The following is a 23,234-nucleotide window of genomic DNA, read 5'->3' as shown; positions in this document are numbered from 1 at the left end:
GACAACACATGGATCGTACTGTATTCACCATTATTGTCTAATTCACATTCAAAACTCATATCAGTGTTTAGTATTGCAGTTTGGTGAAATCGATAAAATACGTTTGGAAATACGTGACCAAAGGAAGCACAACTTTCGTCAGTGATCCATTTGCAAGGACATTCGGAAATACTTTGATATTATAATTGGGATGCATCGTCGAAGAAATAGTTACGCAGAAAGCAAGGCCAACCAGTAGATTGACAACCAGGTGTCTTATTAACTAATGCATTAGGACGAATTTACACAATCCACCCGAAAAACAACGATTGTTTCTACCTTCGGTTGCTATTGATTAAGGTACGCGGTTCAACTTTATTTGAGTCATTGTTTACTGTGAATGGTATATATAAGTTTTGGAGAAGTAAGCCAGCAATTACAAATGCTGGAACACGTTAATCACTGGAATGAAAATGAAGTTCGCATACTTTTCGATATAAAGATTGTCAAAGACATTTTACATCGTCTTCGCTAAAAATTGGAAATGGTACAATAACGGTTGATACTTCCGGTGGTTCGATATCAATTCCATCTTCCCTTTATCAATTCACGAAAGATGAACTCATCACGAATGTTCGGACATTGGCCAAATTATCGTAACTACGATTCCTTAAGTGCACGCGCAATGTTAGCTGCCAAAAATACCGATGTTGATGACTTAAACTGGAAGATTCAAAGTCAAATTCCGGGAGACTTGCGTTCATACAAATCAATCGATCATCTTGACAATGACGACGACGCCGTCAATTATCCAGTGAAATTTCTAAATTCTTTGGAGAGGCTTGGTATGCCACCGCATCCTGTTGCGTCTCAAAGTTGGACCTGTCATTATTATGTTTCGCAATCTTCATGCACCGAAACTGTGTAATGAAACCCGACTGATTGTGAAGCACCCATCGAAAACAAGGGCGCAGAATGCTTGATTGTACGAATTCCTTTGAGTTCTAACGATTTGCCATTTCAGCTCAAATGTATTCCGTTTCCAGTGAAAATTGAATTTGAGATGACGATCAACAGGATAGTCGCATAGTGGGTGACATAAATTTGAAAATGCTATGTTTTTCACACGGCCAGATATAAGTGGCGTGCACACGAGTTGGAAAACCATCTTCTCTGTACATTAACGCACCGGGACAGAAACCAAAAAATGTTGTTTATCAAGCTGCGTTACATTGAAAAAAAATGTAGAAAAATCTCAATTAAATGATATCAACACAATATGAATTTTCATTTCAAATTTCTTTTCATTTCAAAGCATATAATTTCACGCAGGACAACGGCTGCGGGGTCAGCTAGTTTATTTATATAAGCATAGATTCACATGTAGCTCGAACAACAAGTAAACAAAATGCGCATTTTACACTTCCATTTGTAAATATTATATAATGCATGCAATATCCTCCTGACGACTTTGTATTAAAATAATAAAAAACATGCTCAGCTGATGTTAACGCTAACAATGCAACCAGCTAAATTTATTTACTTGTACACCCATATACACATACCATATGTATGTACATATATGTATGTGCATACATACATAAGAACGTGATTACAATAGCAAACACGATGCATTTGCAAAAAGCTTCTTTGATCTTTAAGTATGTCTGCAAATAAGTACCATGTGGGAAGGTATTCCAATAGGAAGTTTTTTGTACAATTTGCCCACTGCTTTTGAAATACATGTTTGTCAAAATTACACGGAATTTTTAAAACTTTCAATGACCACTTGTGATAAATTTACGATCTATAGGTTAAACTGAATGTAAGCTTTAATATTAGATAATTTTTAAGTATAAAATTATACATACATATATATACATACATATGTATATAAAGGGTGATTTTTTAAGAGCTTGATAACTTTTTTTTAAAAAAAAACGCATAAAATTTGCAAAATCTCATCGGTTCTTTATTTGAAACGTTAGATTGGTTCATGACATTTACTTTTTGAAGATAATTTCATTTAAATGTTGACCGCGGCTGCGTCTTAGGTGGTCCATTCGGAAAGTCCAATTTTGGGCAACTTTTTCGAGCATTTCGGCCGGAATAGCCCGAATTTCTTCGGAAATGTTGTCTTCCAAAGCTGGAATAGTTGCTGGCTTATTTCTGTAGACTTTAGACTTGACGTAGCCCCACAAAAAATAGTCTAAAGGCGTTAAATCGCATGATCTTGGTGGCCAACTTACGGGTCCATTTCTTGAGATGAATTGTTGTCCGAAGTTTTCCCTCAAAATGGCCATAGAATCGCGAGCTGTGTGGCATGTAGCGCCATCTTGTTGAAACCACATGTCAACCAAGTTCAGTTCTTCCATTTTTTGGCAACAAAAAAGTTTGTTAGCATCGAACGATAGCGATCGCCATTCACCGTAACGTTGCGTCCAACAGCATCTTTGAAAAAATACGGTCCAATGATTCCACCAGCGTACAAACCACACCAAACAGTGCATTTTTCGGGATGCATGGGCAGTTCTTGAACGGCTTCTGGTTGCTCTTCACCCCAAATGCGGCAATTTTGCTTATTTACGTAGCCATTCAACCAGAAATGAGCCTCATCGCTGAACAAAATTTGTCGATAAAAAAGCGGATTTTCACATTTCGAACCGAACACTGATTTTGGTAATAAAATTCAATGATTTGCAAGCGTTGCTCGTTAGTAAGTCTATTCATGATGAAATGTCAAAGCATACTGAGCATCTTTCTCTTTGACACCATGTCTGAAATCCCACGTGATCTGTCAAATACTAATGCATGAAAATCCTAACCTCAAAAAAATCACCCGTTATATAAATTATATACATACATATATATACAGTGATGAACTAAAGTATTGGCACAGCAAGACACCTTGACTTTAGCACTGTTTTTTACCACTTATAAAATAAGTTTTGAACACCAAAAAAGTCCTTAGTTAGGACGAGTAATTATCAATTATATTTGTTTTAATTCATTTAATTATCTCTTATATTTAAGTAATAGTAATTATTAAAGAAATAAAGTGCTAATTATAGCGAAACAAAAGTATTGGTACACCCTATAAAATCAGGCAATTTCAGGTAATTTTTATTAATTATGGCAACTCTTTTTTAAAGTACCGTAACTAATCGAGTGTTTAGCGATGTAACCATAGAATTTTCACAAAATATCGATAATCGTTTAATAAAATAAATTTTTTAAGTACATAATTTAAACAAAAACTTTGAACTCTACTCTGTGTGAGTGATGACTTAGAAATATTAATCGTTGCCTCAAAAAATAATGTGTCTTATTTGCTCCTGACTCTCGGGAAATGTAATTTAATAAGAGCAATTTTTCAGTAATTTTTCGATTGCAACACAACTTTTTGTTTCATATCTCTTACATATTGATTATTTCAAAATTAAACTAAAGTCAGTTCAAAGTGGACAACCACCGTGTAAACACGTCCCGTGACCGTTTCTCGCGTTCTTTTCCTCTTTGCGATCGACTACGATAGTCTAACTGATTCAGTTACCGCAACTCCTTAAAGTTGTAGTTGTTAGTTTATTAGTGTAAACATAAAAAAAAACTCAGTGCCGTAGTTAAAAATAAAAAACTCAGTGCCGTAGTTATCATTCGACACCATGAAGGGGGCTGACCCCCCCCGAAAGCAATAGGTTTCGGTTACTCGATCCTGATTTGCAACGTCCCAACAAACGACCAAAATTCAGTGACTTTGTACCACTTCCTGCGCCAAAACAAAATGACGACCATATCCCTCGGTTCTTAGTGGCAAGTGCTATCGGTCCAATTGTAGATGACAAAATCCGTCCATTATCATCATATAATGTCTTTCAATATACCTGTAAAAATTACCTCTCACAAAGGTCTTAACACCACTCAGGGCAGAATATTCTCCAGAAATCTAATCAATCTCTCCGAAGAAGAATTAGTGGAAGGCCTAGGAAACCAAAAAGTGATCGAAGTCAAAAAAAATCATGCGAAAAGTTGGTGACGCACTAATCTCTACTGGAGCTGCAATTGTGACATTCGACCTAATCCGTAGACCAGAAATCCTTAAATTAGGATGGGAAAGGGTTCGTGTGCAAGAATTTATCCCAAATCCGATGCGGTGCAAAACCTGTCAAAGACTCGGTCATACCAAAAATAGATGTCGAAATATTGAGCTATGTAGCCAGTGTGCAACCTCTCCGCCACATAATTCATGCCCAAGAACATTCTGCATAAACTGCCAAATTGAAACCTATCCATCCAATGACCCAGGCTGTCCCACTTTCCTTAAACACAAGCCAGTAAATAAAATAAAAATAGAGCGCCGATGCACAATTAGAGATGCATGGAAAATCTTCAACAGCGACCCCAGCACACATTAAATTCAACCCCCTCAAAAAAAACAAAGGCGCCGTCCTTCGCACAAATTGTAAAAAACACCAGTAATATAATGACTGAACCAACAACTGTAAACACAGCACACGACTTGCAAACAACTCCAGCAAACAAGCCCCATGTAGAAACTACAAACAACAACCCACAAGCAAATAACGGAGCATCCAAGAAAACAAGTCATACTAAAACAATCACACAAACAACTTCAACCATATCCAAACCTCAGCAGAAAAACAGTACAACAGCATCCCCAGCAAGACAACAAACAGCAACTAACGCCAGCACACCAGAAATAGCGACTACAAGTAGAAATGCAGAAAAAAATTCCAGCCCACCCACCCCTACATACCCCAGTCCAATTATCAGTGATACCGAGATGTCACCTTTCAGCCAATTACATGCAAAATTCCCCGATCTTAACGTCCTCATAACACCAAATACATATAAAACAACATTACCGTCACACAAGTCATCCAACATAGATAAGTCATTAATATAAATTATATAACAAATGTTACCATTATTACAGTGGAACATAAATGGATATACAATAATTTCATCGATCTTGAAATATTAATTAAATCACACAATCCCTCTGTAATCCTTTTAAATGAAACCCACCTCCCCTACATGGCCAATGCTCGTACCCCTTTGGCCTATGTTGGTTACTTTCATAATTTGCCTCATATTTTATCTAGTAAGCAAGGAATTGGTATCTTAGTGAAGAAAAATGTCCCGCACATATGTTATCCTCTCCAATTCCGCATCTCTTCCTTGGTATTAGAAATTCAATCGCCCAATAAAATATGCATTGTCCGCGCCTACTCCCCTCCTGATCAAACATTTTCAACCACTGACTTTAATAGTATTTTTCCGTCAACTGATAGTCCTTTTATTATGGCAGGCGATTTTAACGCCTGGAGCCCTATGTGGGGTTCCACTTCGCTTAATGCTAAAGGCCGTGTAATTGAAGACTCAATCCTTGCCTCCAACTCTTTTGTCCTTAATAACGGTTCCCCAACTTACTTCTCTACTCACAAATCCTTCACCCACCTTGACCTCACCATATGTTCGATTTCCCTTTCTGCCAAATACACTTGGCTAGTAATTGATGACCTCCATGGCAGTGATCATTTCCACATTATTACCAGACTCCCTTCAAACCGTTTTCCTTCAACATTTCGCCCGAGGTTGAAATACCAGACTGACTCTGCTGATTGGTTAAAGTTCCAAGATGCGTGTCTACATGGTTGCAGCTCCTATCCCATTTCCCTTAACATCAACGAAGAAGCGTCTCGCGTCCAAAAAATCATCAGAAGTGCGGCTAATCTATCTATCCCACAATCAGGTAGCAAAACTCGTAGGCCGGCTCCATTGTGGTGGAGCGCTGAACTTTCAACTTTAAGGCAAGCCAAACAAAGTACATGGCATGAATAGTCGCAGCGTGATGCTATATAGCCTATAGCCTTCCTCGAAATGGACTATCCAACACAAAAAGAATTATTCAATTCGAACCAGTAGTTTCGGAGATTAGCGCGTTCAAACAAACAAACTCTTCAGCTTTATAATATTAGTATAGATATGTTAGCTATATTTATTAATTTAAATATCACTTAGCACACTTATCGTTGAAAAGGTTAGATTGTTTACAATTATGAAAAAACGAGCGTTGCAACATATTAAACACCAAGTATGTAGGAAGTACTCCTTTAAAAATTTAAGTATTTCATTATGTAATATTATTACTTAGTTGTTTATTAAATTTAAATAAGAAAATATCCATATGAATGAAAATATTGTTTATACTCATTTCAATTTGAAATATAATTTATAGACGCTTGTTTTTATTAGATCTAAGTTTGTTAAATAAAGAAAGAGGAATTATAGCGGAAAAGAGAAATTTCAGCGAATTGCTCATATTTGCTTATCATCATATGGCAGCACATAAATGATGCTCACTACGAGTGTAAAAGGTAGTTTTTAAAATATAAATTTCTTACTTATTAATAAAACCTGCAAAAAGTGTAAATTGTGAATTTGTTTAAATGTTGATTTAATTAAATGAATTTGAAGAGAAAAATATGCATTAAGTGTGTTAAATATAGTGAAATATCTTGTTGAAATGTTCGAATTTTGGGAATTTTTGAACTTTAAAGTCGAATATCTCGTAAACTAAGCGTTTGCGGTACTTATAACCCTAATAACCCTATATATTTTTTAGTCAAGAGGACTTCTTCTTTTCAACGGTACCTTCAGATCGAGACGCCAAAGAAATCGGAATTGTGTCCAAAATAATCGTTAAGAAACGCAACTGCATCCTCAAAAATTGTTCGTTTGGTGTGGGCTTTCAGGTCACATCGTAGTGTTCAGCGCCCTACATCCGAAAAGCTGCACAGGTTCATGGAAAATTGGCGTAAGTGAGTGGAGACACTTTGTTCAAATCATAGATGGCATAAATTTAGCTGCACAAAAAAAAAAAAAAAATTATTACTATTACGACCAAATTTGAGTGTTTTATTTTAACATCGGCGTTCTTGTTTCTAGAACCAGTATGTATTTACATATACTACTATAAAAAATATCAAGACAAATCAAGATTAGTTTTATAAATTTATTTGAAAAGTCAATGATAATAATTTATATACCAACAACGTCGATATAAATATATGTATATAAGTATATATGCATTAATGTATGTATGTATATAAAATTATTTAAATATGAATGTATATTATATGTACTACGAGTATATTAGTACACGTGCGTTTGTATATACTATGTACATATGCAGCTATGCACGAGTGCGTGCTTTGATTGTTATGCCGAATGAGTGCATTATCCATTTAACCTCAAGTTATGGACGGCGAATATACACCTTATTGGTAAGCCAATTGAATGCTAATTCTTTCATTACTATTTTTTGTTTGGTTCGTAATTTTTGCATGCAAAATGAATGTAGTTATGAGCAACTGAGATTTTTTATTTTTACTTTTAAGAACCTTGTACAATATTTATCTCCCACTTGTCGAAGTGGCAATGTAATAACAAAATTGAATACTGAAAATTTACTGGAAAAAGTTCTTAAGAACAAAATTATTGGAGAATATTCGAAAAGTTAGGAAAATTAAAAAATAAAAAAAAAACTAATGTATTCTGTTTAATATTTTTGGTGCCACGAACATAAGCTAAACATATGTATGTATTTCAACTTTCAGGAAAAAAATTTGAGACCTGAAATTGAAACCCTTCTCATTTAAAAACGTTATTTAATATATTTTAAAATGCAAAAAATTTTAACAACAAAAAAATATTAAGCACAAAAATATCAAAAAAATATATTGATACTTAGAAACAAAAACTAAATAAAATTTATTTTAGTATTAAAAAATAAAAAAAAATATATACAAAAATATAAAAAAAATAAAATATAAAAAAAAATTAAATATAAAAAAAAAATAAAATATAAAAAAAAAATATAAAAAGAAACAAAATAAAAAAAAATATTAAAAAAAAAGTATTAAAAAAAAATATTAAAAAAAAGTATTAAAAAAAAATATTAAAAAAAAAATATTAAAAAAAAATATTAAAAAAAAATATTAAAAAAAAAACATAAAAAAAATAAAAATAAGTCATACAAAAAAAACGAGAAAAGAAAACAAATAAGAAAAAAAATTTAATTTTAAAAATAAATGAATTAATAATATAGAACTAAAAAAATTCATTAATGAAAGTAGAGTTGGATAAAATATTGTAATTATAAAATTTATTTCTATGGTTTTTTAAGTTAATAAAGTAATAATATTGAATTTCTAAAATGAAAGCATTTCAAAACCTATCGTACACTAAACAGAAAATAGCCACAACTGTAAATTTTTTTTAAAACTTTCTTGTTAAAAAAACAAGTTCTCAATATGATGAACGCAATAACGTCTCTGTATGTTAATATTTTACAAAGAAAAAAGTTGATTATTTAGAATTGTCCCAGGGTTGTGCTTCCCAGGTTCAAGTCCAGCTCCGGTCAAATTTTCATACATACTACGGTTTCGTTGAAAATCAAGAAATAAAATTTTGACCTTTATCAACAGTTAGAGAAAGCTTTGTTATAGAGGCACAACTCAAATATACTATTTTGGAAAATAAAAAAAATTATTTTTTTGTTATCTGCGAAAAAAAATCATAATATTATAAACATATTTATATTAATTTTTAATTTTTTTTTTGTTCATTCCCTTTATTGATTTTTTTTATTTTCCCTTAATTTTTTTATTTCATTTGAATAATTTTTCACTTTTTTATATTTTTTATTTTTTTCTTCATATTTTATTTTAGTTTTTTACAATTAAGAAAATAAAAATAATAAATTTTTTTGCAATGAAATTTATTTTTTTTTTAATTATTTTATTTTAATTTTTTTATTTTCTTAATTTTTTTATTTTCTTAATTTTTGTATTTTCTTAATTTTTTTATTTTCTTAATTTTTGTATTTTCTTTCTTTATTTTTGAATAGCTTCCTTTGAGTTGTGACCATTTTTTTTTAAATTAATGAGTGATATCTGCTTTTATTTCTCTCAGTTTTTGAACGCAAATGTAAGTGTTATGAATAATTATGTGACATCAATAATAACGTCAATCTCCTTTCTATAAAATTGGTATTTATATATTGTACATACTATATTATTTTACTTTTTTATTAAGCATCTTATACCAATTATAGCTTTCATGAAAAGCGCTTTTTCATATTGAGGCACTTACAGGAAAATACTTTGAGATATGAAAAGTTGCACTCATAATTAGCCTGCTGTGAACATTAAAGTACCTATACCACTGTAAATACTTTTGTGCCCAAATATGCTTTCGATAGCACTGATCGCAATTGCAAACAAGCTGCGCTTTGTTTTGTTGCTAACACATGCAAAGATATTTGTATTTATAGAGTAAATGAAATAAAAATGTGTAAATACTTGCTTTTTAATTTTTTTGTATTCCAATACAAAATTTAACAAAGTACCCAAAAACAAGTTAGGATTTTTACAAGAGAAATTTTGTTAAATTTGCAACAAAAAAAATGCTTTCAAATTGTTTGGCATGTTTCTTTTTGGTCATAAAGTCAAATGAAATACAACAAATTTATATATAGAAGTCCGTTTTTTTGAAATTAATGAAAAAATTTTATATGTATATAGCTCCGTAGAAAGTGTACTTAACAAAATGAACTAAGTAAATGATTAGAGTGACTTAAAAACTATAATTATTTTATTGTTGTTGTTGCTGTTAACGTCTTGGGAATTTACGAGGCTTTCATTACAAATGTAAAAATATGAGTTTTGAATTTTTATTTATATTTTTTGTTAAGGTGGGCGTTTGAAATTGCTTTAACTGGTCACGGGACAGCACAGTCAATTTATCGTCATCGTCATTATACCGAAATTTTTATGAACATCAACAACAACCAATTCTAAGCATAAACAGTTAAACAGTTATCAATCCATTAATTGACGTATTTTGAAATCTTCCAAATTTTGTTGTGGTATCAGACGTAAATTGAAATCATTCGCTAAATGCAAAACTGAGTAGAAAGCAATAGAGGGCGAAAGCGCTTCCACCATATTTTGGGACAAAATGTCGGGCAGGTGTTCGTATACATCTTTGAAACTGGCCATGCCGGCTACAAAGTGTTCCTCCTTTATAATTGGATGTTGCGGTATTTGTTCCGGCGGCGTTGGTTCTTTGATTTGCTTATTTATCAATTGTGTGCAGCAACGTTTTAAATTTTTCATATCAATAACTTTGGCACGTTTCGCAAATGGGACTATGATTTTGGTGACCTGTGGATTGTAAATAAAATACATAAAATATTAATTAACTCGGATGAGAAATGAAGAGGTTATGAGTAAGAATTTCCCGAAATTTACTATTTTTTTTTAACCAAGGGTAAAGCAGGTGGCTGCGGGGTTAGTTTCTTCGAAAACATCCTGTTATAGTCCGAAGTGCGGTTTTCTGACTTGACACAATTAATGCCCACCGTAAAGAGCTTTGGTAGGAACTGGATAAACATATATTATAAAAATATATTTTTTTAATTTCTGTCAAATAAAGTCGAGACCTTATTTATTGATGTTTTTCATTTTATAAAATTAAATAATTTAAACAGAACAAATTATGTAAAGCTGTTATTTTTTGAAGTCTCTGACTAAATCTAACCCCTGAATACAACCGCGATTACACTGACACTACATACATATATATTGAACATTTGTAGGCACTCACCTGACTTGGCGCACCATCAAAGCTCGTTGCAATCTCCAATACTGTATTGTTGGCAGGATTATCGTCACCGATACCATCTAAAGGCGGCGGCTCCAGTTCACCATTGTCGCCGAAAACATCCTGCGAAGCGTTGCCCATATTGTCACCAACCATGCTAGCATTTCCACCCATGCTATTCAAACCACCCGCATCACCACCGCCCAGATCGCCACAAGCGCCATCATCGTGATCGCCAAAATGATCATCAGCTGCGCTCACATGATCACTACCATGTATGCCATCGCCACCGGCCAACTCAATGTCATCGTCTTCAACGACGGGTTGCACTACAGCGCTTGGCGCACACTTAAATTTATTAAACATTTCCGAATCTAATTGCAAATCGGTCGGTAATTTCAGCTTGCGTTGATCCCATTTCTTGTGATAATTCGCTTTACGTGCTTTGTACTTCTCTATTTTAATAAAAATATCGTCGAATTCCTGCTCGAATTTCAATTGCTTTGAACGCTTCTTACGTAGCGCATGACCACGACGTGCTGGAGCCCGTTGATTATTCACACCCTGTAATGTCGGCGCCGTAGACGGGCGCGGTCGCGCACGTTTAAATTTCCAATGTGATGGACCGGCCCAAAATTGTGATATTTTATCTAGTGGTCGATATGAATATTCGAGTTTTGAGGTTGCATCAACCGGACGTAAATCTTCCAGCAAAACTGGTGCTTTGCGTAGGCCACGACAATTATTTATAGCTGTGCGCTCCTCTATAGAAGAGAAAAAATAACAATAAAGCAGGGATAAAAAATTTCTTGAGTTATTTTGATTTAAATCTTTTTTATTTTTATGTATATCCTCAACAGGGTATACTAAGTTTACCATGAAGTTTGTAAAACTCAGAAGAAACCGTCGAAGATCTTTAAATGTACATATATATATATATAAATATATATATATATGATCAAAGTGACGAGTAGAAACGATTAAGGCACAAACCACTTTATTTGACAAGATAGCTTCACGCAAGACATTAATTATAGCCCAAGGCAACGCTACACCAAAGAAATTGTTTAGATCAGTCCACTATACCATATAGTAAAAGTTGTATATGGAGAACTTTTTTATTTGTGTAGTGTATTAAACTTTTCGGTGCTGCCGAAGGTAGCCATTTTTCTTGTTTATATATTTAATTACCTGTAGTCAACTCCTCGAAATCATTATAGTCCACATCCAGCATAGCAGGTTGATCATTTAATGGTGGTAATGGCTCACATTCCGCGTTAATATCGAATGCCATGGACATATGCTCCCCACCACCATCATCACAATTACCACTATCAAATGGCGCATCTTCAAATGGTACATCCAAACTACCACGCAGACTTTCCGAGTTATCATTATTGTCTGGTATAGCCTCAGGTGTATCGGAGATCACATAACCAGTGTGCAGCGGTCGTAATTGCAACTCATCAATTTTTTTTATTTGCACTAAGCGATCACAAGGTGCCAAATTCATTGCATCCGTTGGTGTGTCCGCAGGCGTATTTCCAGGTGCAGGCGCATCTGTATAATCACAACCGGCCTCCAGCTGTTGTGCATCCCAAAACCGAAATGTTGTCCGTAATCGTAGCTCAGATTCAGTAGTCAATAAGATATTATTCATTAGTCGATTTGAGGAATTTATTGAACCAACGATTGTATTGAGTTTGCCAAACACTGGATCCTGTAAGGGCACTGTATCTAAACGTGCATTTAATGTGTCCTTATTTTTTGTGATTGTTGACACAACACGGCGCGTTCGTTTTGGCTTGGTTTTGGCTTTTTCAGCAACTTTTTCACCATTTTCATTCACAACGGCGGCGGAGGCATTTGGATCTGCATTGCCTTCACCACCCGTTGCCACGTCGTCATCATCATCACTTTGAGCCTGACGATCAGCAAATTTTTGAGCATTTAGACCTGCAGACATACGTAACACGTCCGTGTGAACAGAGTCGACACGAAGTCCATAAACTTTGGACGAAGCTTCTAATGAAGAGCCAGCCACCTGCATATATACATAAAACAAGCACAAAAAATCAGTTCATAATACATTTAAATTTAAAACAAACAATACACTCACCTTAAAGTTATTTAACGACTTGTGATGACGATCCAGTAGCGTAGATAATGTATCAATTAAGGACAATGACCACGCATTATCCTTACTAAGTTTGTTCCCGTTATAAATTTCCAAACATTTCTTCAAAGTCTCATTATCCTCGAACATGGACTCGCGTCCGCTGCCACTTTGTAACATAGTGCGCCGACGCGCCTGCCGCCGTTCCTCATCATCATCGTTTAAAGGTGTAGCCAAAAGATTTGTGTTGACGTTACGCGCTCCTTCACGGTATATGCCCACTTCCGAACGCCGCAATGGCGTATCTGTGTTAGTGGGCGTCATGTGTACCGTAGCAATATTTGGATGATTGAGTTTTTCTGCGCCAACGAAGCCACTGGTACTGGCTTCCTGCGCCCTTACCTTACGCGGTTGAACCACGGTTGCTGTTTGTACTGTTATAGGCTGTACCAAAATATTATTGACCAACTGTTGTTGCTGCTGAACCTGCTGCTGCTGTTGTTTCCAATGTCCGACAGTAGCCAAAGACGAGCGTCCAGACGTTGTCGTTACTTTCGCGTACTGTGAATTCATACAGATAGTAGGCACTGTCATTGAACGTTCACGAATTAAAGGAAAATTTTAACTAAATAATACAATAAATAGCTAATAGTTAATGAGCTAAAAAATACTCATTTCTACAATTCAGTAATTCTGTTCATTTTTTCGTTGTCTTTATGATTGTTATCCATCGCGTTCATCTTTTTCAATATTTTATGCGCTCATCTTTTGTTTTCGCATTCGCTGAGCGTGGAACTACTGCGTTTACAAGAATACTCACTCACTGTGAATACAACAACAATAATCACTTTTTATGTCCAACTAGTAATTTTTGTATTTCCAATTTCACAATTATGCTAAGAACTCTAATACCCTTTCTTTTACAAAAACTATTAGGAAATATAAATGTTTATAATAACAATTTCAAAAATTTCACGTCTAAATATTTTTTTAAGAACTAAATGCGTAATTTGCTCGCTCGTAGTTGCTCTTATTTGGCATTGTTTGCTGTACGAAATTTCAGTTGTTTTCAAATAAAGTTCATCTGACGCCACAAAAGTGTGTAGCTGTTGACGTTTGTCATCTGTCAAATTTCAAATTCTAAAGAGTACGTTCACGCAAAATTGCACTTTTGTAAATATTTCTTTCGCTTTATTACGGGATATAACGCTATGTATCTTCTCCGAAAATAATAAATTAAATTTATAATTAAAAAAGCAAACAAGATATTAATCATTATAAAATACAATTTAGCAGCGCCATCTTGCGGTCAGCATTTCGTAGTCATCGATATGTAGTGATGTATTTGCACGCAACCATAACATAATTAGCAAATAAATGTGATTCATAGCTGCATTAGTAATTTTTACCGCTAAATAGTCAACTTAATAGTTTTAGTAATTTTAATATAAGTAATAACAGATGAGCATTGTGAAATTTGGTATATATATATTCATTCTGCATTGTTTTAATACCTACCACCCTGGCCTATTGTAAACAAGATGGTTTGTTGTTGAGACAAAGCGGAAAGCCGATAGGTGCAGAAACGACAAATAAAACAAATGGAATTTTGTTTACAAACAAGAATAGCATTAAAAAGTAAAGTCAATTGTCAAACGATTGTACTTGCTTATTCCTCTTTCATACACGTGAAATATACATTTAAATGTCAAATAATAAATGAAATAAAAGTGATGTACGAAATTATCTTGTATATACACGATTTCGTTGTTTCACTCAGCGTAAGATTTCTTTAGAGTTATAATAATCTTTATAAATTATAGTAAATATTAATAAACAAAGGGTTTTTATGACTTTTTTTAAGAAACAATGAAAATCTTTTTTCAAAAACGAAATATTAAAAATACGGCACAGTTTTTAGTTAAAGTTTGCTTTTGTAGAAAATAGTAATTGTTAAACCTTCTGTTTAAACATATTTTTTATATTTTTTTATAATTTTCTTCATATTAAGATAGGAAAGTATCTGCTCCGAGTATTTGAATAAAATAAAATTGCTTGAAATACAAGGATTTTGCCTTTTAAATTTCTGGGAATGTCAATTGTGCGCGTGTATACCACAAAGTTTCTATAAACTTATGTAAGTAGAAAACAATTTTGAATGTAACTATGTACTATGCGAATAGTTGACAACGAAAGGTTAATTGAACAGTTGACTCCTTAGGGCTATTCGGATAATGCAAATCGAATATTATTTTTCGAATAAGGCCATATCCGGCTAATCCGATTAGTCGAATACCAAGAGCTCTAATATAAATATACAATAACAAGGAATTAATGTTGAAAAGTTGATATTTTCTTATTTCTTTTATAAAAGATAATTATTGAAGCAAACTTTAAGAACTAAAAACAAAAATTTCAAAAAATTTAAATGTTTAAAATTAGAATTTTACCATAAAAACAAAAACCCCCAAAAAAATCATTATGTTGACTGGTGTAATCATTTTGCTCAGATAAAACTTGGAGAGTTTTTAGTAATTTAAATTTTCCACTTTCTAGTAACACGTTCTCTTATAAATTAAATATAGAAATAGTGTTCACGTGAGTTTTGGGTAAAATGCTTTGAAGCTTTGAAAACTGATGTAAAACGTTCATAAATAGAAATTAAAATAATTCTAATATGTCAATTTAGATTTAAGAGATGAAATTTAGGCATTCTTTAGATATTATGACGTCTTAGTCCTCCGTTAACATAAATGGATATATGAAAATGAAATGATGACTTCACATACTTGAATATTCCAAATTAAAAATTTTTCACGCGCGCATTTTTTAATACTTTTTTAAATTTTGTTAACCATAAAAACTTACCAAACAATTTGCTTACTTGAAATTGCAACTCTGCATACCGGCTTTTCTATCGGCTGCTCATACGGCATTTTCTAACGTCATCAAGCTTTCTCTCAGCTGTGTGGGTGTATAAGTAGTAGCTACTTCACTTTGGTTATTTTAATTTTTAAACCATTATGTTCTAAAAGTTTATTATTACAGTTTACTATTAAAACAAAATAAATCGATATACCGAAAGATAGCGTATATTTATGTGATACACATGCATTGCTTTGGTAAAAACTAGTTATTCGCCGAAAACATGTACATAAGAAAGTGGAGTAAACTAGTAAGAAAAAATATATGACAAAAATATATTTTATTAACGCTTAATTTTTAGTTATTCGTATTGCTGGCGTTGCTAAGTAAAGAAAGCGGAGCAAAGACCAACTCTAAAAATGCGGTAGTAGAGGATATAGCAGATTTTAAAGATTTCAAAAAACTAATACGTACCAAAACCAATGTATTGGTATTGTTTGTTGCGGGGGTGAAGGAAGCACCTGTTGAATTAAAGGTTTTTCGTGAAGCTGCAAATGTAGTACGCGGTACAGGAACCATGGTATTAATTGACTGTTTGCAAAGTGAACGCAAGAAACTTTGTAAAAAGTTAAAGGTTTCTCCCAACTCTTATATATTTAAACACTACAAAGATGGTGATTTTCATAAAGATTATGATCGCCAAGTCAGTGTTGCGTCAATGGTAAATTTTATGAGAAATCCCACCGGAGATTTACCATGGGAAGAGGATCCTGAGGGTGCAGATGTGTTACACTTTGATGACTACAAATCATTCCAACGTCACATGCAAAAAGATACACGACCAATGTTGGTAATGTTTTATGTACCATGGTGTGGCTATTGTAAGCGGCTGAAACCGGACTATTCTAAAGCGGCAACAGAATTAAAAGGTAAACCCTACGTTATTGCTGCAATGGATGTAGAACGTACCGAAAACGCGCCAGCAAGACGTGCCTATAATATAACAGGTGTGCACTTAGTTTATTAAAAAAAAAAAAACGCAATAAATATATATATTTTCACTAGGTTTTCCCACCATATTGTATTTCGAGCGTGGACAATTGAAAAGCACGTATGAGGGCGACAATAATAAAGAGGGCATAATTTCATTTATGAAAGATCCAGATGCAGCGCCTGTTCAAAAGGAAAAGGAAGCTGATTGGTCAGCTGATCCGAATTCTGAAATTGTGCATTTGACAAGTCAAGGTTTTGAACCCGCACTCAAAGATGAGAAATCCGTTTTAGTTATGTTCTATGCGCCCTGGTGTGGTCATTGTAAACGCATGAAACCAGAATATGAGAAAGCGGCGCTAACTATGAAAGAAAGGAAAATTCCTGGTGTGTTGGCCGCTTTAGATGCCACTAAAGAGAAAACAATTGCTGCCCAATTCAACGTACGTGGTTATCCAACGCTTAAATATTTTGTGCATGGTGTTTATAAATTTGATGTTAACGTGCGGGATGCAGCGAAAATAATCGAGTTTATGCAAGATCCGAAAGAACCACCACCACCACCGCCACCGGAGAAGTCGTGGGAAGAAGAGGAGGGTAGTGAGGTGCTCTTTTTGAACGAAGAAAATTTCAACACATTGAAGCGTAAAAAACACGCACTTGTTATGTTCTATGCGCCTTGTAAGTAAAGTAGAATAATTATTTCCTTCAATGCACTCTTAATACAATTATTTTACAGGGTGCGGTCATTGTAAGAAAACCAAGCCAGAATTTAATGCAGCTGCTGAGGCATTAAAAGACGATCCACGCATAGTACTTGCTGCTGTTGATTGCACCAAACAGCAAAATCTTTGTAAATCTCATGGTGTTAATGGTTATCCCACTATTGTTTATTTTTCATACTTAAAAACTAAAGCCGATTACAGTGGTGGACGAAGCAGCAAGGATTTTATTTCCTACATGACAAACCCAAACCTGTCGGCCAGTGAACCTGTGCATGTCAAACACAAGGTAGACGAGCTGTGATGCCAGTATAACTGTGTTTAATCGCAATTTATGAGTTGGAAAGCATATTTCAACTTAACTCCTACCCAACGAAATGAATCTAAAACTTTTTTTATACTTACCTAACAATAAGTTCAAATTTGCTACTTGTGAGCATTATCTCCATAAGTTATCTTTTATATACATACTCAAGTGTGATTGCTCCTCTTACTGTGCTCTCGAATTTTGATAAATAAAATCTATCATGTTCAGTATTCAATTTGTATTAAAATTAAAAATTTCTTTGACTTTAGTTACTTTGTTCTAATTTCCAAAATATTTTTACGGAAAGTTGTCAATTTAGTAGATATTGGATGGATAAAAAGTCGGCACTGTTGGGGCTACAGTAATAAAGCGTTATAATACGCGAATGCTTTTTATTGAAAAAAAAGCGAAAACATTAAGTTTTTTCTTTGAACACACTGACTTTTATATGAATATTGTTTTGTCAAATTAGTATTCAAATGAAGACGCTAGCGTTTGTACGTATTTTAAAAGTAATTTCAACTCGTTAAAAATATATTTTTTCTAATATTTTAAAATCTGCCATGAAATATTTAATCGGCAAGTATATTCTAGAGTGATCCGTTCCCACGACAGTCGGGTCTACGTAACCGGACTGTCAACTCGGCAGATATCTACCGCTATAAAAATAGAGCTATTTCGCAATTCCTATTAGTTTTCGAAGATTTCTAACTGCACAGAACCATTTGCCACACGGCAGTTACTTGTCACTAATTATTTTATATATATCAAATTAAATTCACTTCACTTTTGTTTTCGCGCAAAAATTTTCATTCGCACGATGTTTTATATATTTTCACTTATATTTTTCATATTAGAAAATTAACTCCTTATACTCTTGCGGTATATGTAATTATTTAATATTTCATATTCCAATTGCAAGGCAAATGAAACGTCTCAGCTGTTTGTATCAGTTTACCGCTTTCCACCAACGCGTGGCGCAGACTTTTGTGTCACCTTAGCAGCCTTCTGTTTAGGTGCTGCCTTAGCCTTGGTCTGGGCGGGCTGTGTGGTCTTCTTTGCAGCTTTAGCGGCACGCTTCTGTTCCTTAGCGACTTTAATAGCCTGATCGCGTTGAGCTTTACGCACTTCAGGTTTCATGTTACGCTTTGCCAAAATTTCAGCAAGCGATGCACCTACGATGGCACGCTGGAACTTTTGAGTGCGGCGAGTACGTTTCTTGGTGGTCTCTTCCTCGATACCCTTACGGTGCTTGCGACGGTACAAAACAGTCCAGGTGACCTTACGTGGATTGCGCTTCATCAGGTAGGAGCGTTCGCACTTCTTGTCGAGGAAAGTGAAGGTCTACAAAATATAAAAAACATCATTTAACACTATTTTTTATCAATAACATATTGATATAATTGTACATACCTTGCCATCAACCTTGACCATGGTCTTGCCATGACCGGGGTAGATTTTGTACCCACTGAATGAACACAATCCGATTCTGCAAAAACGAATAAACCACTATTAATATGCCTCAAATTTCATTTTGCACAATTATTTTCTGTTACAAATATAACAAAAATGCATAGGAAATTCACTTTTCAAATGTGATGTTAGCAATATAAAGAAATAAAAAATTACAATTAGCGAATAAACGTACTTCATCTTGCTATTGTTGTCAGTAGAAAGAAACGGAAATGGGCGCGATATTGACAGCTGTCAGTGAAATGTCAAAGTTTGACAACACCGGCTAACTGGGTAGCGCAGCCCCTAGCGGCAGATAGCTGGAAAATGTTAGAAGGCAAACGTAGCTGCTATCAATCATAGCAACGGGTGTTTCATATGTAAATATATGAGCTCTTTATTTATGAGGTGTACTGTTATTTCGCCATAAGAAATTGTTTTTTTTTTTAAGAACAATTCCAAAAAATTTAATAAATAATATTTGATTTATACCTACCTATAAAAGCATTACTGACGGTATGTACGAACATTTAATAATAATATAACATCTTTATTTCAAACTATAATATATTGTCAGATATGTCCTTTAGAGACAACGCATGCGCGTGTAGGAGTAGTGGTTGTGTATCAAGGTCCAATAACAAATATTTTATAAAAAAAAATAAAATTTATTTTGACGTCAGAGTATTGAGTTGAAAGTCAACAAAACAGCAAAGTAGACTTGTTTTATTTAGAGTTATTTTTTAAAAGTTAATAATATGAAGTTAACTTTACGACGTTACTCCTTATTGTTATTGCTGCAATTTACATTTCTGTTAGCTGATTTGTTTTTCAATACCTTTGCGCATATTTTTCTAAATGATAAACTTCAATTATCTATTGTCTTTTATGTGTAAGTAGGATTGTGCAATTAAATTTTGATAACAGTTTTAAATTAATTTTCAATTTCCCTTAGCACTCAAGACATTCTCATTATTTGTGAATATGTTTTCTTCACTTTTGCTGTGCATTCAACTTGCGTTTATGAGGTGAGCCAAACTAACCAAATTTTTTTATAAAACAATTTTCTACGAAAAAATTATACATCTCAATAATTTGTTTACCCCCAGGTCGGCGGTGCCTCTATAATTTTCCGAAGTTGTAAGTTCTTTCTAATCACAACTCTGACATATTTTATACTTTCGGCCACGCAACATTTATGGATTGTTTACAATGTTATGTGGGCGCCAAATACGGATTGGTCAGGCACTTTAACAGCATTGGCATTTTTCCAGCGATTAGGTAGACTTATATAATATATATACCTTTTTTAATAATATTGAAATTTTATATTCTAATTGCAGTTTCTTTTGTTTATTACTACGCCTGTAAACATACGGCTTTAGTTGTGTCCGATCCTCGTTATGATGAAGAAAATATTGATTGGATTGCCGAACAACTGAGTGTAAAGTAATTCGCATTAAGGAGTGAATAATAAATAGTTTAACTAAAAGAAACATCATTCCTTAATTTACGTTTAAAACTAGTAATCGCTCAAAATAAAGTTATCTTATTCAAATGTACAAAAATGTGTGACTTTTTTTTTAATTAATAACAAATGTAAAAATGAGATTTGATAAAATGAATTCTTCAGCGGAAGTGCGTATCTGCTGCTCGGAGGAATATTTTTTTTCAAATCTCATAAGCGGCGAAAACTGAATAAAGTCTACTGCTTAATATTACTACAAATTTTATAAAAAAAAAAAAACGAATAGAAACTACCAGGACTTTGAAAAATAAATAGAAAGAAATATATGCGATAAAATTTATATCTATATATAAAGTACCCTTTTTTAATAATTTTTGTTTTAATTTTTATATTTAATTACCTTTCCAAACATTTACCAATTATAAACAAAAAATGCAACATTTGTTCTATCTGTCAAAAACACTTCAATTTTGTTGAGCTATCACCGGTTGTCAAATAAATATTTTAGTTTACATTAATATCTTTTACTTCACAAGAACTTTCTTTACTACTAGCATTATGGCTGATTCCTTGCACAAAAATTTTGAAACACTTCGCAGCATATTTGAAGAAGTGCTAAAAATGAAAAATAGCACTGGCGAACGTGATCGTGCAGATGAACTGACCGAGAAACGCAAGTACGCGTCACTGCTTTTCGTGCTGATTAAAAAAGTAAATCGAATGGTTAAATACAGTTTACGTTCCGGACGTGAAGACTTACATCGCGAGAAGGTACAAGTGGACAGCAATCGACTGCACTTGCAGAACTTACTGTACGAGGTTAACCATTTAAAGCGTGAGATACGCTATTGCCACAAATTTAAAAGTCAAGACGAAGATATTGAATTGGTGCCCGAAGACGATGAAGCGCAGATGGATGATGATAAAACCTTGATGCCCACAGATATGACGCCGTTGTCGGGACATGTCAAACATTTGGCACGCCTTGAGCGCGAACTAAATTTACGCAAACAATTGTCGGCACAATGCAAGGAACTGCTCAATACCAAACAACAAGTGTTTAGAGATATTATTTTGAAAACGGAGAAATTGACATCGTTCGCACCATCATTGCGTACTCTATTGAAAGCAACACGTCCACTGCAAGATGCACTACAAGTGCCCATGGATCGTGAATGGAAATTGCAACAATTGGTGCAGTTGCTACCACAACCACTTTATCTAGCTTATATGAATTTGCATGCGTTGGAGTTGGCAAAAGAATGCGATGTTTGTGTTATTGTAGTGGGTAGTGAAGATGATGTGCGTCAATTAGAAATGGCAGCACAGACGGAGACGATTAAGAGTGGGGCTAGCTCTGACACCGATGAGGTAGAGGTAGGGAGTGTTACAAAGAAGCGTAAAACACATGGAGGAAATAGTGATTTACTTGTAGATTTAATGCAAGAGCAACGCAAGCGCGTGTTGCAACCACATCCCCTTGAGGTACGATTTACGATTGGGAACGGTACGAAGAACACTGAAGAAACTATAGCAATTAAATTGCGTTATTTTAAGCGTTTGGGCTTTGTCACCGCTGCAACGGTGGTAACTTTGGGTGAAACTGAGCAAAATTTCGCCGATGCAACACTCACACAAGATGTGCTAAAATATTTGAATGATGAGGATCTCGGTGACCGTATACCGGTGCCCGGCGCAGAATACGAGTTGAAAAATATTAATATGTCAACAAAAGAGTGTCTAGATTATTTAAAAGCTAAAGAATTTGGACGTCCGTACCGTTGGCTGCAGTCCATGTGTTGCATTGAAGTTTTTCATGAAGTTGTCGATACAAATGTGACTAATACACCAACAGAACAGCCGAAATTGCAGAAACTAATACCAGATTTAATAAAATCGATTCAACAGTTGTGGAATTCACGCTTGAATTTAATTAAACAGATACGTGCTTTAGTACAAAAGCATATTGATATGTATCTTAAAGAAGAGCGCTTGCCTACCACACGTCCTGCTTGTAGTCTCGTACAATGGACAGCACTCACTTATGAAGAGTATGTGGCCTCGTCGCCACATGTCGACAAAGAACTGGTTAATGTCAATCAGCTATTCTATCGCGCCGTAGTCGTACGCGGTTCGGCCAAAATGGAATGTCTCGTTAGCATAAGTAGCAAATTTCCCACTGAAAGTCCTCATTGGTTCATTTGCATTTATTGGAATGGTCAGCATAATGCCATGAACAGTGCCGCAGTAAAATCAATGGAGTTTTGGACAAATTCGCTGACACAGTCACAATTGCAACATCCATTGGCATTGTTGGCGACTCAACTTGTACGCACTATGTACAGTTTTGACATATTTTTGGAGACGGAGGGCCCTCTGTACAATCCAGTTGAGTATCACCGCGAGAAACACTACATAAAGGCATTCGCAAAACGTATACGTGCAAGACCATATCGCTATATCGAAGGAGGCACTGTTAATACATTTAAACAATAGTATGTGAGAGTTTTTATGCTTTAGATTTGTAATAAACAATAAAATAATAATAAAGAAAATATTTGTTCGTTGTCATTTATAGGCTAAAATTGCAAAGTATAATCCAAAGAAGAAATAAAGCAAACTCAAATTAGTTTAAATAGTACTCTT

General features: G+C 34.1%; 5 protein-coding genes across 7 annotated transcripts; 3 read left to right on the top strand and 2 right to left on the bottom strand.

The window, feature by feature from the left end:
• Positions 1–8,596: 8,596 nt before the first annotated feature.
• On the bottom strand, positions 8,597–13,862 carry LOC105223303 (uncharacterized). 3 transcript variants are annotated; one of them, XM_029549093.2, is made up of 5 exons: positions 13,633–13,862; positions 12,788–13,345; positions 11,860–12,712; positions 10,672–11,432; positions 8,597–10,229 (listed from the first exon to the last, which is right to left on the bottom strand). In XM_029549093.2, the coding sequence occupies exons 2-5, from the start codon at positions 13,106–13,108 to the stop codon at positions 9,885–9,887; spliced, it is 2,280 nt and encodes a 759-aa protein (XP_029404953.1). In that variant the 5' UTR covers positions 13,109–13,345; positions 13,633–13,862; the 3' UTR covers positions 8,597–9,884. The 3 variants fall into 3 exon arrangements, with proteins under 3 accessions (XP_029404953.1, XP_029404954.1, XP_011199287.1); XM_029549094.2 differs by lacking the exon at positions 13,633–13,862 and adding an exon at positions 13,466–13,597; XM_011200985.4 differs by lacking the exon at positions 13,633–13,862 and having other exon boundaries at positions 12,788–13,579.
• Positions 13,863–15,734: 1,872 nt separating this feature from the next.
• LOC105223302 (protein disulfide-isomerase A5) lies at positions 15,735–17,936 on the top strand. The gene is made up of 4 exons (XM_011200984.4): positions 15,735–15,959; positions 16,011–16,656; positions 16,715–17,320; positions 17,379–17,936. Exons 1-4 carry the CDS (start codon positions 15,933–15,935, stop codon positions 17,663–17,665), a joined length of 1,566 nt encoding a protein of 521 aa, XP_011199286.2. The 5' UTR covers positions 15,735–15,932; the 3' UTR covers positions 17,666–17,936.
• Positions 17,937–18,455: 519 nt separating this feature from the next.
• LOC105223301 (60S ribosomal protein L24) lies at positions 18,456–19,398 on the bottom strand. The gene is made up of 3 exons (XM_011200982.3): positions 19,317–19,398; positions 19,082–19,157; positions 18,456–19,012 (listed from the first exon to the last, which is right to left on the bottom strand). The coding sequence occupies exons 1-3, from the start codon at positions 19,319–19,321 to the stop codon at positions 18,623–18,625; spliced, it is 471 nt and encodes a 156-aa protein (XP_011199284.1). The 5' UTR covers positions 19,322–19,398; the 3' UTR covers positions 18,456–18,622.
• Positions 19,399–19,779: 381 nt separating this feature from the next.
• On the top strand, positions 19,780–20,688 carry LOC105223300 (transmembrane protein 138). The gene is made up of 4 exons (XM_011200981.4): positions 19,780–20,012; positions 20,076–20,148; positions 20,230–20,401; positions 20,464–20,688. The coding sequence occupies exons 1-4, from the start codon at positions 19,879–19,881 to the stop codon at positions 20,571–20,573; spliced, it is 489 nt and encodes a 162-aa protein (XP_011199283.1). The 5' UTR covers positions 19,780–19,878; the 3' UTR covers positions 20,574–20,688.
• Positions 20,689–21,051: 363 nt separating this feature from the next.
• LOC105223298 (THO complex subunit 5) lies at positions 21,052–23,145 on the top strand. Its single transcript, XM_011200979.4, has one exon. The coding sequence runs from the start codon at positions 21,147–21,149 to the stop codon at positions 23,082–23,084; it is 1,938 nt and encodes a 645-aa protein (XP_011199281.2). The 5' UTR covers positions 21,052–21,146; the 3' UTR covers positions 23,085–23,145.
• Positions 23,146–23,234: the final 89 nt, after the last annotated feature.

The sequence above is a fragment of the Bactrocera dorsalis genome, chromosome 1 (assembly GCF_023373825.1).
Source record: "Bactrocera dorsalis isolate Fly_Bdor chromosome 1, ASM2337382v1, whole genome shotgun sequence".
Taxonomy (NCBI): domain Eukaryota; kingdom Metazoa; phylum Arthropoda; class Insecta; order Diptera; family Tephritidae; genus Bactrocera; species Bactrocera dorsalis.
The sequence above is the reverse complement of the archived record's forward strand: the minus strand, read 5'-3'. Positions and strand labels throughout refer to the sequence as shown.

Excerpts from the sequence above, each read along its gene's own strand:
- LOC105223303 (XM_011200985.4), bottom strand. The coding sequence starts at position 13,378 with ATGACAGTGCCTACTATCTGTATGAATTCACAGTACGCGAAAGTAACG. Across the intron at positions 12,713-12,787 it reads AGTCGTTAAATAACTTTAAG|GTGGCTGGCTCTTCATTAGA; the intron begins GTGAGTGTATTG and ends GTATATATGCAG. Across the intron at positions 11,433-11,859 it reads TTTCGAGGAGTTGACTACAG|AGGAGCGCACAGCTATAAAT; the intron begins GTAATTAAATAT and ends TCTCTTCTATAG.
- LOC105223298 (XM_011200979.4), top strand. The coding sequence starts at position 21,147 with ATGGCTGATTCCTTGCACAAAAATTTTGAAACACTTCGCAGCATATTT.
- LOC105223301 (XM_011200982.3), bottom strand. Across the intron at positions 19,013-19,081 it reads TGGTCAAGGTTGATGGCAAG|ACCTTCACTTTCCTCGACAA; the intron begins GTATGTACAATT and ends TATATTTTGTAG.
- LOC105223300 (XM_011200981.4), top strand. The coding sequence starts at position 19,879 with ATGAAGTTAACTTTACGACGTTACTCCTTATTGTTATTGCTGCAATTT. Across the intron at positions 20,149-20,229 it reads ATTCAACTTGCGTTTATGAG|GTCGGCGGTGCCTCTATAAT; the intron begins GTGAGCCAAACT and ends GTTTACCCCCAG. Across the intron at positions 20,402-20,463 it reads GGCATTTTTCCAGCGATTAG|TTTCTTTTGTTTATTACTAC; the intron begins GTAGACTTATAT and ends TTCTAATTGCAG.
- LOC105223302 (XM_011200984.4), top strand. The coding sequence starts at position 15,933 with ATGTACATAAGAAAGTGGAGTAAACTA. Across the intron at positions 15,960-16,010 it reads TAAGAAAGTGGAGTAAACTA|TTATTCGTATTGCTGGCGTT; the intron begins GTAAGAAAAAAT and ends CTTAATTTTTAG. Across the intron at positions 16,657-16,714 it reads ACGTGCCTATAATATAACAG|GTTTTCCCACCATATTGTAT; the intron begins GTGTGCACTTAG and ends TATTTTCACTAG.